The 14,310-nt window shown below is 44.3% G+C and overlaps 1 protein-coding gene across 1 annotated transcript in view; it reads left to right on the top strand.

Annotated features, from left to right (window-relative positions):
- Positions 1-859: 859 nt before the first annotated feature.
- ACVR1C (activin A receptor type 1C) overlaps positions 860-14,310 on the top strand; it is a 74,104-nt gene continuing 60,653 nt past the window's right edge. Inside the window, exon 1 of the mRNA XM_025199925.1 lies at positions 860-1,082. Coding sequence (XP_025055710.1) covers positions 929-1,082 — 154 coding nt within the window. The 5' untranslated portion in view covers positions 860-928. The remainder of the gene's footprint in view (positions 1,083-14,310) is intronic.

The raw sequence follows: 14,310 nt of genomic DNA on the forward strand, positions 1-14,310 counted from the left end.
GCTGGATGCGCTGAGATACGGTTCTCTTCAGAAATGATACAGTATAGTGAGTATTATGATATCACCATAGATTGGACAGACATGGCAGAAAAGTCAGAAATTATTTGCTTCTGCTGGGAAGACCAACATTAATACTAGTTCTTCATTTGATTTTGATAGCATGACTCAAAAATGGCCATGGCACTTCTTTTCAACAGTGCCTGCAAAATGTAGTCTTTACCTATTAAATTTAATTCCCTTAGATTGCATATTTTGATTTAAATAATTATAGAAATGGAAATCTTAAAAATTAAGCTTATAGCACACAAATGACTATTTAGGTGGCAGAAACTATTTCTGTAAGTTCCCTGAGAAGCAGTCAAGATGCATCTTTTTCATAGTTGTTCCTAGTTTATATTTGGTTTACGTAGGAAAAAAGCACATGCTAATGTAACTTAAAAGGTTTTGTATTAAAGTATAAAATTTCCCATCTGAGCACTTTAAACATGCTTTGTGATAGATACTTGATTTAAACCTGCCAATACCTTGGCAATGTAAGTATGTTTTATAATTATACAAATGGGTGCATTATAGTACAGAAATGCAGTAGCTATCATTCAGGAAATCATTAAAGCATATTAACTAGACTTCTCACATACTTGACATCAGGCACATCCCTAAATAGCTGGCTGAAATGGATGTACTTAAGCATACGTTTTGAGTTAAGCACGTACTATACAAATGCAGGAATTGCAATGAATCTTTGGTAGAATTGAGACTAGATTCAATAGATCCAAGTTTCCTTACTTGAGCAGAAAACCATTTCCTTCCTGGGCATTTTTCATTAAATACTTTTTTGCAATATTTTTCAGGTCTAAAGTGTGTATGCCAGTTGTGTGAGCATACAAACTTCACCTGCCAAACTGAAGGAGCATGTTGGACTTCAGTCATGCTGACTAATGGCAAAGAAGAAGTGATAAAGTCATGTGTATCTCTTCCAGAATTGAATGCTCAAGTGTTCTGCCATAGTTCTAAAAATGTCACAAAAACAGAATGCTGCTACACTGACTTTTGCAACAACATAACCCTCCATCTGCCTACAGGTAAGCAGCATCTTACTGTTAGGTTTTCCTTGAATAATCTTTCCAGAAGGAAAGATATGTAGCAATTGTTGAAAGCTTAATAAGCCCTAGCGTGACAAAATGCAAGTAAATGCAAGTTGTAAAGAACAGTATTTCAATAATATTCCAAACCGCAAAGGTAAATTTAATAATTTAATCATTTAATTTAATTATTACTGGGGAGGGGCCACAGAGGGATTTGAATCAACTTCTTCTACCTTCAGACATTCATATGTGATTCTAATGGTAGCCACAGAGAAATATAGATGTCTATGAGGTCAGAATGCTGACTGAAGGAAGCAAATTGCATTGCCAAACAGACATATCTTTCTATGCTAGTGTATCTTAATTCAGAATTCCAACTTATTTATTGATATTTAGATCTAGACCTTTTACATGGTTGCACCCAAGTGTACCAGGGCCTTGTAAGTATCATTACTTTCTACTGGGCAGTAACACAGACATAAATTTGGGCTGTTAGTTAGATTAGTCTTAGAGATCTGTGTATGTTGCTGAATGAAAAGAACATGAAAAGATTACTTGACAGTATGTGGTTCTTTATTAGTGAATAATAGAACATAATTCCTGCCCAGAGGGTTTTGCAGTCTAAACTGGATATACCAACATTTATATGACAATCTTGATTAAATGTCTAAGATAGAAAACAGGATAGAAGAGTTTGAGAATATCACTCTTCTAAGAAGGAAGAAAACTAGACGCTCATTATCTGGGTAGTTAATTGTTTGTCTGAAGCTCCTGTGTCATCTGTGGGCCACTGATCGGTGTGAAGGCTGCATAATTCTTAATCCCTGCATTATTTGGTTTGTTACAAACCATGAGTGTTGCCCTTTCTTTTAATTTTGACTAGTTGCTTATAAGAGTCCTGTGAACTGTCATTTGATCAAGGTGGCTGGGAAATTAGAGCTCATGTTGGAATATTTACATGGTAGAATTTTTTTCTTAATTGCTTGTTAATATTAGGTTCAGAAGGGGGAAGGTAGAGCCAAACAAAGAGTGCACAGTATAACTATTTTTACAGTTCAGGTTCATCCCTTTATATTATTTGGGACAAAGGCTTTATGAGACAACATCTCTGTCTGTACTTTTAGCAAGTTTGTAAGTATGTCTTGAACATTTAAATTCTGCAAACAAGTGTAGAAGTGGACTGTGTAGCAGCTTATGGTCAGTATTACATTGGTATCATTGCCTTGCCCAGTAAGTGTAAGATTCCTGGTTACATGGTGTATGTGATGACTTTGCTGGAAGTATTGTGGACAGGCTTGAGGGAGGGTGGAGAGAGTACTTCAGAACTTTTACATGAAGTTATATGGGGATATCATTGACAAGGTATATGAGGGTATACTTTTTCAACCCTTTTGGTCCTTCTCAGTTCAGCCTTCATTATCTTTGTCTCCTTTTTCTTCCTTATTTATAGAGGCCTATTTTCTTCAAGCTGGTGCTGGCTTATGGCCATATTCTGAAAAGTAGCTCATCTCACCTAGATATACCTTTCCCCCTTCTTTTTTCCACCAATCAGATAACAGCTGGGAGGGGCTTGCCCTGCTCCTGGTTGGAGGCGGGGGGTGCAAGGAGCCCCTGGACCTGATTGAAGGCTGCGCTTTGCAGGTCCAGCAGACTTCAGGGGCAGGGCCTCTGGTGTAAATACAAGCTCAGCATGCTCAGCACACTGGGCAGATACAGCAAAGGATGGTGAGGAGAGAGGAGCTCCAGAGAAGACCATCATTTGGACCCTCCCTGGTCCTTGACAGTGTGTGGATCAGCGCATGGAGGGTCGGCCCTGGGAGCAGCTCGAGGATGCTCAAGTTAGCCCTGGCTCTAGGCTGGATAACCAGAGCCCAGTGTGGCTCAGCAATAAACTAAAAGAGCCCCCGTGCCAAGAGCAGGGCTCGGGAAGGGGAAAGACCCCTGGCGTGAGGCTGGGGAACTGGAGCCAGTGACAGCTCCCATAGGAGTTCCCTGGATGCTCAACGCGGGGCCCAGGGCCCAGAGGGAAGAACCCTCAACTCGAGGCTGATGGCTCCAGGAAGCCTGAGATGGTGTGGGGACCCAGAGGCCAGATTGACAGCTCCCAGAGGAAGGACCATGAATTACTGGGAACCCAGGTCCCACAGGGGAGGCACCCCTGGGCAAGGGACCCTGGGGGGAGTGGGCCTGGGGGAAAAAGACCCTATCCCATTTGAAGGACCAAGTGGTTGGAGCCCAGACAGGGTGCATCTAGTATCTGGTATAGTTATGTTTCCTATTCAGTATCTATTGTTATTGTTGGTGTTATAAATAGTTGGGTGTATTAATTCCATATAATGGGCTCTGTAAGGATGTCTTTATTAGATAACCCACTTGTGGTATAAACTTGCTAGATTGATTGTCCTCGGATCCACCCCTCTTCTGGCCCTGAGGCCTGGGTACTTACCCAAATGCCCTCCCTAGGGTCGACTTCCTCCAGCTAACAGACCTTTATATGTATATTTGTATCTATATCTGTATATATATATAGGTTGGTAACTCAATCAATTGTATATAGTTAAGAACTTTGGGCTTGGGGTAATTGTATAGAGGAAAGGGGGCTCTGTTCGAAATTTTGGCATCCCTCTCACAGCACCCCCTCCTGCCTACCTGTCCCATCCGATTGAAGATAGGGCACACCCTTGGGTGTACCTGGGTTAAGATAATTGTAAGGCTCTGCATAAAAATCAGGAGGGGAGGGAGCCAGGAAGTTTGGAAAGGAGATTGCCTTTCCTAATAACATAAGGAGATGTGTCACCCTGGAGCTGATAAGAAAAATTATTTCCATACTTATGTCTCCAAAACCAGCAATTGTCCCAAGCACACCAAAAAGTTGTAGTCTTTTTTCAGGCCCCCAGATATCACCACATCTGCTCTGAGGAGAATATTCACAAGACCTACCTGGCCAGCCTGAAACCTGCCTTTATGCAATAAGGACGTTCCAGTAGAGAAATAGACTTGTGTCTTTGGAAGAGCTACCCAAATGTCCCACAATAATCTACTGCGATGCAAATCCCTGCCTCCCCTCCTCCCAGACCATACACCCCTAGTGGCTACCTATTGCCCACACTGGGACCAGTTAGAAGAATTACAACCTTCACTCAACAAAGATCAGACCTTGAGAGAGAAATTCCCAGCCCTTCTGTTCCTGGCTTTCAAACAACCCTCTAACCTTGCCTAACCCATTTTCAGAAGCAAACTCCCCACTGTGTAACTGACATCAAATGGGACACAGCCCTGCCTTAACAATAGATGCTTAAACCCGTCAACACATCTTCAATGCTACAATCACAGACATCACTCCTACACCCACCACAACAAACCCATTAAAATCCATATGCCTTTCTCAAAATGTAATATATGTGATCCAATGCACCAGATACTGACATGGTAAAGAAACGAAACAGAAATTATGTACCTGAGCTTATGACACAGTACAAAATGTCAAGTAAGATTTCAGCCAAGGTTCTTTGGGTGAAACTGATATCTTTTATTAGACCAACTTAAATAGTTGGAAAAAAAATATTTAAGCAAGCTTTTGGGTTTAAAAACCCTTCGTCAGGCTGAGGAAGTTCCTGTAGTTGGTCTGTGCTCTTCTTGGATGGAATGAATAGTAAAGAAGTCAGAAGCTGGTCTGCATGCAAGATAGGCAGTCAGTGAAGATGTAAATTGAGGCATCAGTGGGTGACAGAGAGGCTGGTGGTGGGGGGAAGGGGGATGAATGTAGCAGTACCTGGGGAGTCAGGTGTCTGGCAGGTTATAATGTGTCATAAATCCAGTGTCTATATTCAGTCCATGATTTTTAGTATCCAGGAGGTTGATGAAGTAGGGTTCATAGGCTCATCTCTGAGAAGTGTTGTGTAAGTTTCCTTTGAGGATCAGGACTGAGAGATTGGAGAGAGAGTGGTTTTCTTGTGAGAAATGTGCCCCCACAGGTAATTGGGTATTCCTGTCTTTGATAGGTTTCAGGTGTGCGTTCATTCTGGTGCGCAGTTGTTGTTTGGTCTCTCCTATGTATTTTCTATCAGGGCATTTGGTGTGGTGCACTGGAATGCTGATTTTCAGGTTTGTTGGTTGAAGCCATGTTGGTCTAAGGACATGGGCAGACAAAGTTCTTTGTGATATATCTTTTATTAGACCAACTAAATAGCTGGAAAAATTGTTCTTTGTGAGCTTTTGGGTACAAATGCTCTTTTTCAGGCACAGGGAGAGTTTGTTATTTTCTGTGTGCTCTCTTGGGTGGAATGGAAGCTAGCATGCAAAATGCAAGTCTGTGAAAATGTAAATGTGTGGCAGCGAGGATCCGAGGTCCTGGGAGATGATTGGTGTGTGAGATAGGTAGGAATGGTGGGGGAAGAGGGAAGAATGTAGCTGGTAAAATGCAGACAAGTTTCCTGGGGTGAGCAGATGGTAGGCCAGTAATAATGTGTCATAAATCCAAATGTCTACATTTAGCCCATGATTTTTTGTATCCAGTAGATTTATGAAGTGAAGTTTTATAGGCTCCTCTATGAAAGCTGTTTTGTAAGTTCCCTTTGAGGATTAGAACTGAGAAATTGGAGTGGTTGTCTTGTGAGAAGTCTGCCCCCACAGGTAACTGGGTATTTTTGTCTTTGATAAAATTTCGGTGTGTGTTCATTCTGGTACACAGTTGTTGTTTGGTTTCTTCTATATATTTTCCATCTGGGCATTTAGTGCACTGGGTGAGATATATTACATTTCTGGAGGTGCAGGTGTAAGAGCCAGAAATGGTGATGTGTGCAAGTTGTAGTGTAGTTGTATACTAGTTATACTACACATTAAACCTATGTATAACAGTAATACCCATTTTCAGTTGATATTTGCTGATAGATACCTGTAATAATTTTAGTTAGCAACCTTACTACATAGGTAGAATCTATAGCTTAATGAAGCAAAATACTTTTATTGTGATTTCATAAAATATGCAGGGATTTGAAAAATGGAACAAGTTTTATACTATAATTGTAGATGGGCAACAGAAGCACTTGTGTCCGTCTAACACATTTGGACTGGTATTGGTGGAATATCTGGCTTCCTATTGCTGTTAGCAGTAAGGGTAATTTTCATGAGTTTAGCCAAAGACCTTTGCCCTAAACATTTGGGAGAATTCAGACTAGATGCAGTTGTGCAAGTGCCAAGGTTATTTGGTTCCTAGTCTCCTCTGACAGCTTTCTTACGAATTAACATTTTTCAGACGACATGAATATTTGGGTCCAAGTGAAAGAATGATCTTTCATTCTTTCATTGTATTTTACTGGACTTGTAGCCCCCAAATCCTGGCTGTATTAATATTGTTCTTTAGCACAGTCGTGTTGCAAAGTTTCGCCGATGTAGACATGAGAAAATGCCCTTAATTGCCCCATGACCTGGCCCGGCCGGGACCCCGTTCACAGGACCAGGCTGGGTTGTGGGACAATGGGAGCCCGGCAGCTGGTTCAGTGGCATGGGCAGGCAACTCCCAGCTGCTGCATGCATTGCGGGGGAGCAGGGGCATGTTTCCCCCCCCGGCTCCCCTGCACCATGCCCCTGGAAGAGCTGATGGGCTCTGATTGTCCCATGACCTGGCCCAGCCAGGGCTCCGTTCATGGTGAATGGGGCCCTGGCTGGGCCCGGTCATAGGACAGTTAAAGCCCTCTGACTCCTCCAGGGGTGCAGCGCCAGGCAGCCAAGTGGGTCAGGCACCCTTTTGGCTGCCTGGCGCTGCACACTTGGAGGAGCCACCGAGGAAGATGCAGGGCGGGCACAGGGATCCCGCAGGCTCTGTCCCCTCTGGCCCGGTGGTGCAGCTGAGACTGGCCCCATTCTGGGCCCCCCCACGTGTTGCGGGGCCGGGGCCGGTGTGGGGTGGCAAATTCACAGGGGCTGCTGGCACTGGGCAATGACTCCAGGCACATGAGAGAGGATGGGCGCAGCAGGTCCTGGCCCCAGTCCCGGGCATGGCTCTGCTCTGATCCCTGTCCAGTCCTAGCCCCATTCTCCCCTATCCTTCCATGGCCCTTTCCCCTCCCCCTGCAGACTTTCCTGGGGGTGCGTGCACTCAGTCCCCCCCCCCATTTTTTTTCTCTCTCCACCTATGGGACAGAATTTTCATAATGGTTCTTATGTGCTTTAATTAACAGTTGTACACCTTGTTGCTTATGCAGTAGGTAGACTTTAACATACTGCAATGGCAGTGCTTAAGAGCCAAAGGCCTCTTTTGTGCATTTAAACAGAAGTGCAAAAAGCCCTTTTGACTCATTTTAAATGGGAGTACAGAGCTTAATGCCTAGGTTTGTGGAGATATAAGATGTGACCAGCTATTAAAGGGTGCAAGTACATAGTCAACATAATTAGAGATCTAATTGAGTGCCTAAACTATGCAGTGTGTGATTATATTGAAAAGGTAGCTAACTCATTCTGTACCTGCATATCTAATTATTGAAAGATGTTTCACTGGAAAATTGTTTGGGCAGTACATCCTTTAATTTACTTCGTAGTGAAGCTTAACAAAAAATAAATGGGCAAGCAGAAAAACATTACAGTGAAATATAACTACATTCATAAACCAAAGAAGCATAAATAACAAAAACCCACTATAATCTGGTGGCTGAATTACTCATATATTGTAAGGCTGGAAGGGACTTTGAAAGATCATCGGGTCCAGCCCCCTGCACCAGTCAGGAAAGACAACTGCTAGGTGACCCCAGCAAGGTGCCCATCCAGTCTCCTCTTGAAGATTTCCAGGGCAGGTGATTGCACTACCTCTGGAGGCTTATTCTACAGCCTGGACACCCTGCCTATGAAGAATTTTTTCCTAATGTTGAGCCTAAAATGGTCTTCCAGGAGTTTGTGGCCATTACTCCTGGTTTTCTCCACGGGTGCCCTGGTGAACAGTTGTTCGCTGAGCCTCTGATGTAGCAGTAAGCTGCTACCAAGTCCCCTCTCAGCCTTCTCTTTTTCGAGCTGTAGAGTCGCAGGTCCCTCAGCTTTTCCTCGTATGGCTTGCCATGCAAGTCTCTAATCATACAGGTGGCTCTTGTCTGGACTCTTTCAAGCTTTACCACATCTTTATTAAAGTGCGTCGCCCAGGATTGGACACAGTACTCCAGCTGTGGTCTCACCAGTGCTGAGTAGAGCAGAAGAATCACTTCCTTGGTTTTGTTGGAGATGCATTGATTGATGCATGCCAGAGTATTATTTGCCCTGATGGCTATAGCGTTGCACTGCTGGCTCATATTCATACTGTGGTCTATTATTACCCCCAGGTCCCTTTCATTTGTGGTGCTGGTCAGTTTGGCACCACCAAGTCTGTAGGTGTGCAGGGGATTGTTTGTCCCCAGATGGAGCACTTTACATTTCCCAGTGTTGAACTTCATCTGGTTCCAACCTGCCCAGCTTGCCAGCCTGTCTAGATCTGCCTGCATCTGTAGCCTATCTTCAAGTGTGACCACACTTCCCTATAACTTGGTGTCATCTGTGAACTTGGCCAGTGAGCTCTTCACCCCCACATTCAAATCATTAATAAAGATGTTGAAGAGTACTGGACCAAGCATTGACCCCTGTGTGAGACCATATTAGAAGTATTTTTCAAGGATTTATTTTCACAAACCTGGTGTTGTTTGCCTGCTACAAAGACTTCCCTATAGGTCCACTTCCATTCTACCTTTTTGCTGGTAACTTTTATACAGGGAGCATGTTTGTGCTGCCTCTGATGTGTATTGCTTGTTAATATAGTAATTTCCAGAGATGGTTGGTATCAGGATGCCAGAGCATTATGGTTTGAAGGGGAGCAGTTCTTGTTGACTGGAAAGTTACAGAAGAAGATGCCATGGTAATTTTCATGCATTGAAAATACATTGGTGTTTTGGGTTTTCTTAGAATGGCATTTTTACCTTTTCAGTATGTTATACTGCCAAGTCTACTTTATTGAGCAGGCTTTTAACTCCCTATGAAGAGCAAGTATGTAGAAAGAACAGGGTTCACTGTTTTACAGGTGCTTGTCAAGTTTGAGGAGAGTTAGGCTCTTGGACCCCCAAGCCCTCCCCATGCCAGTGCAACACCCACTCCAGCCTTTCTGGGACTGCACTGCACATGGTGCTAGCCTTGGCTGGATTGAGATATGAGCTTCACAGGGCTCCCACTCCAGCCAGTTGGGGGTGGATGCTGTGTGCAGCGCAGGCCCAGACCAGCTACAGTGGGTACTGTGTGCAGCACAATCCTGGACTGGCTAGAGCAGGCTCTGGACCAGGATTGTGGGGGACCCGCAGAGCTCCTCCATCCCACATACTGGATCCAGTACCCACTGCGGCTGGTTGTGGCACCTGCTCTGGAATCGTCACTGCACACAGCACTCTTGCCAGATCAACCAGGCTGGCACCACGTGCGACTCGCATCCCAGACCAGCCAGAGTGGGTGCTGCATGCAGTGCAGTTCTTGAGTGGGTGCCGTGGGCACTGGATTTGGCATGTGGGGGTGGGGGGTGGGAGAGTGAGGTCCCAGACTGGCCCTGTGCGGCCAGCACCAGGGGCCAGATGATGTAGTTCTATGGCCAGATCTGGCTTGTGGACTTTCTCTTTGACATCCCTGCGTTACAAATTTTGAAGCCTTAAAACATTTTCTTTTTTAAATGATAGCCCTCCATTTAGCCATGCAATGTCACTTACACATGGGGGCTTATGTTTTCCAATGTGAATACAAATTTAAAAGCGGAGCACAACAATGAATGAACTTTACCCCCCAATATAAGATGATCAAATATTTTCTGCCTGTTGAGATAATCTGGATAGGTCATAGGTCATAAATCAAAGGCTTACACTCTGCAAACATCAGAAGTAGCTTTATTTTTAAAAAACTATTGAACGATGACTGACGTATCATGAGGATGTCTTGCCAAAAGGCAGATTGTTTACTGCAATTGTCTGTATATTAGTTTCCCTAGTAAAGCCATAGGTGGCAGCACGAAGTGTTCAGCAACAGAAGCTTTATGATGATCCTCTTGTTCCTTTTTTTACTTTTGGCTGAGAAGGACATGATCCAAAATTAATGATTTACTGTCTGATTCAGGACTAAATCTTATTTTGCAGCTGGTGCATGGAGTGGTGGTGTGGTGACAAAAGTTTGAAAATGCTGTCATTACTTGGATAACTAACTTTTGATAGACTAACTTAGTGGTGGGCAAATAAGGGCCGTGGGCTGGATCTGGCCCATCAACTGGTTGGATCTAACCTGTGGGAAGCCACCTGCCAATTGATTGCATCTGGCCCAGGGGGCTCTGCACGGGGCTGAGCCCCACCTGGGGCAGCCCAGGCACACAGTCCATGCAGGGCTGCCATCAGTGAGACTACAGCTGCCCAGTTACTGCTCAGGTTCCCTGCCTCCAGTATCTCTTCCTCCTCCTCCTGTTCCTGCTGTGCCACTCTGGGCAGCAGGCAGTGTGGGGAAGCCATGGGGGTACGTGCCAGGCACTGCATACCTAGCCAGGTATGGGGGAAGCTGAACCTGGGCAGCTCCTGCCCCAGTGTGTGGGGCTCCAGTTCCAGCTCCCGGCTGCCTTTCACCTACACCCATCTGGTGCGATGAGCAGCCACTTGCAGGTGGCCAAGTGGGTGGAAGGTGGCTGGGAGCTATAGCTGGAGCCCCATGCACTGCGCCAGGAGTGGCTTAGCTTCAGCTTCCCCTCCTCCCTCTCCCCCTCAGCGTGCTAGGCATGTGGTGCCTGGCACCCTCCCCCCAAGGCTTCCCTGCACTGCCTGGTGCCCAGAGTGATGCAGCAGGGACAGGAAAAGGAGGAGCTGCTGGAGGCAGGGGAAGCTGAGTAGTAGTTGGCATTATTACCCCCAGGTCCGTTTCATTTGTGGTGCATATAGACCAGGTGGCTGCAGCTACACTAGGAGCAGCCTGGACAGGAAACTGTGTGTGTTGGCTGGGGCTAGGGCAGCGCTGTCTGGCGGGTGCAGGCCAGGGTGGGTGGGAGCATGGCGTGGGCTGCTGTGGGTGGGTGGGGCTCAACTCCATATGGAGTACCTCAGGGGCAGCCGTGGACCTGTGGGGTGGACTGCACCTGCACTGTCTCGGCGAGCTCAGCTGCATGCGTTCTCTGCCCCTCCTACCCCCCCGCCCCTGGCTGGCTCCTGGAACCTAGCATGTGGGAGGCTCCCCCCGCACCACACACGTCCCCGTCCCCATCCTCCCCCACACAAGGTACACGAGTAAGAGTTTATTTTGAGTTATTATGCAATCGCCTCTATATACATTACTCAAAAAAAAATCAATCAGGACAAAACTTTTTTTTAAACAACATTTAAAATATTTTGTAGTAGATGTTTGATTTGTTTTTTATCTATAATTTGTTAAAATGGTGTAGTCTAAAAGATTTTGTGTGTGTGGCCCTTAACAACTCACCAAAACTGGTTAAGTGGCCCTCCAGTCAAAATAATTGCTCACCTCTGGACTAACCACTTCTAGTTTTGGCTTGTTTTACACCCCTTTGTGAAATGTATACTCTCATGTAAGTCCAATGTAAAATTAATATGCAGATGTCAGTGTTATCCAGGTGTTTGTGATACTCTAGGGGTTTTTTCTTCATATTACTATTTCTAGTTTTTATTTCCAGCAGTTTTCTGACTTGAATTGACCTTTGTCTGCCCAACCCGTAGTTGCAACAAATCTTGTTAAAATGAAGTATACTTTTGTATTAGTCTGCCTTTGTTTCTGTATTTTGGAGGAGAAATGACTCTGGGCACTTTCAGTGTGATGCAGACTATTTTGAGGAGCTGCTAATAGGATCTATGAGCTTTTTTCAGGTTGTGAACCCTGTTAATAGGTGGCTAACCTTCCTAGATTATCAGGCCACATTGCAGCCTCAAATTAATTGATTTACAACTACTGAGCTATTGTATAATTTGGAGAGACACTTGGCCAGGAGGAGGTAACATTAGAAGAAAAGCAGCATAATCTACTAAATTTGTTGCCAAACCATGGACTGAAAGTACTTAAATCAGTTTAACCATATAAAACTAATCATGGTACCAGAGATGCTTGAAGTATTAACTAACACAATGCATTTGTCACGTTGTCATGAGTTCAGGGATGAGCAGCACCTGAGATCTCTACCCCAGTTTGCGGGGTGAAGAATTATGTGTGAATACTATTATCAAGAAATGTTGTAACAGTAATCCCAGAGTGCAATTTCTGTGGTTCATAGTCCCCCAGGCTTGTCCTCTCCATCTGGCTCCAGGTGTCTTTGACATTAGGTACAGATCAAAGATTGTAAGAAAAGAGTCCATCTGTAAGGGAATTATGGTTCAAATCATGTTGTCTCAAAGGTGGCGACAGTCAATGATGTTGCCTTCTACCTCACTTTGGGGTATTTAGGTAGCATCCATGATGCTGGGGAGTTTGTGTTCCATATTCTATTTCTGCTTTTCAGATCTTTTGCCCTCTTTTGTCCCCATCAGTGTTGTGGGGACTTCTTTTGAACCATCATCCATTGCTAGGGTACCTTTTCTTCTCTGGTTATCAGAGTCCAGCAACTCAACCAACTCTGACCTTTTAGAGTGTTTTCAAATTTTATTCTGGTTCCTGTGCAGTTCTGCTGGCCACCTTTCCAAGAGCTGCCTGTAATTTATTTCCTGTACCTCTCTTTTTCGCCTCTCTTCCTGGAAGAGCTCCAGGCTGTTTTTCCTCTTGCTTCACCTTTGGCAATATGCATTTAAATTTCTGACATCATTTATTGTGAGTCGCCACTGTCATAGTTGCTTCCCACAGCCATGTCCAGGTTCTGGGGTGAGCTGTACTGGTGATTTCTTCCCTAGTGTCTTTTGTGAGCATAGTTCCCAAGTTCTTTTAAGGATCATATGTATGTTCTCTGGAGATATACTATCTCTGTCATCATTTTGTTTCTTCCTTGTTTTCTGTGATTTACTCTGTGTAGTTAGCTAGAATAGTATCATATAGGTCAAGTGAAGTACACAATATTCATACGAAATAATACAGATATCGCCCTCATTCTGCATGCCAACAAAGTTCTTGACATTGGATTGCTGTACTGGTTTCACTAAGGTTTTTTTGGGCATCTATACACATGTTCCAGGGTGGGGGTGGGTGGGCACTTTAATTAGAGCGACTCTAAGAGCTGTTCTAATTAAAGCGCCTGCAGCTTTATGTGTATTCAGCATCCCGTGCTTCAGAATGGTGTCATGGGCACTTTAACTAAAGCACATTTGATGTGTTTTAGTTAAAGCGCCCCTGCTGCCATTTCGAAATGTGGGGACGCTGAATACACATGACACAGAGACTGCTGGAGCGCAGTAATTAGCATGCTCCAGCAGACTCGCAGCAGACTTAATTAATCGAGTCTGCTTTGATGCGTTCTAATTGGCATGCATTGGAGCAGAGCTCTGGTCATGTGTATAAGTGCCCTTTGAGACTATTTGGAAGCAGGGAAACTGCTCATTCCAGGAAAGAACAGGATTACCAGACACAACAGCTGGAAAGCTGGCAGGTTTTGCTTGAACAGTGCAGAGATGAGTCTTAATGTCTCGTTTTATTTTTTTAAATAATGTTCTTAACATGTAGATCTCAGCACTTTACAAAAGAGGGTAAGCACCATTTTACCCATTTACAGATAGAGAAATTTAGGTGTAGAGGGTTGCAATCAGGGCTACAAAATTCTTGTGAACTTTTAGAGGCTGAGGTTCAAATTCTATAGGCCTGCCCTTTAGCATGATAATCAGTAAAGGAAAAAAATCTTAAATTTTTGGCATGGCAAACTGTATTAGATAGTTAGGCCTAAACTAATAATTGATTACAATAGGGTAGATATTTTTGTGAAATGTATGCAGTTTACCACTCTACATTTCTGGTTCAATGACAAATTTTCAGCATTGAGTCAGACATAACTCTTTACCTTTTACTATTTATTTTTAAATATTTTTCTCACTCCTATCCAAGTGTGTCTTGGGATTCTGGGTTCAAAGAGGGTAAACCTGAATAAAAGAGTGAGGAAAGAACCATTTTGCATATGTACATTGCTCACTGATGATAAAGTTCTCAAGAGAGAGACAGCATCTCCATTTAGATCAGGGATGTCAAACTCACATTCTGCCCTGGGCTGGATCCAGATGGCAGGGCTTCTTGCAGGCCTGGTCTAGACCAGGACACAAAGTGGCTCCATTGGCAGTGGCTA

This window comes from Alligator sinensis, unplaced genomic scaffold (assembly GCF_000455745.1).
Source record: "Alligator sinensis unplaced genomic scaffold, ASM45574v1 scaffold389_1, whole genome shotgun sequence".
NCBI classification, from domain to species: domain Eukaryota; kingdom Metazoa; phylum Chordata; order Crocodylia; family Alligatoridae; genus Alligator; species Alligator sinensis.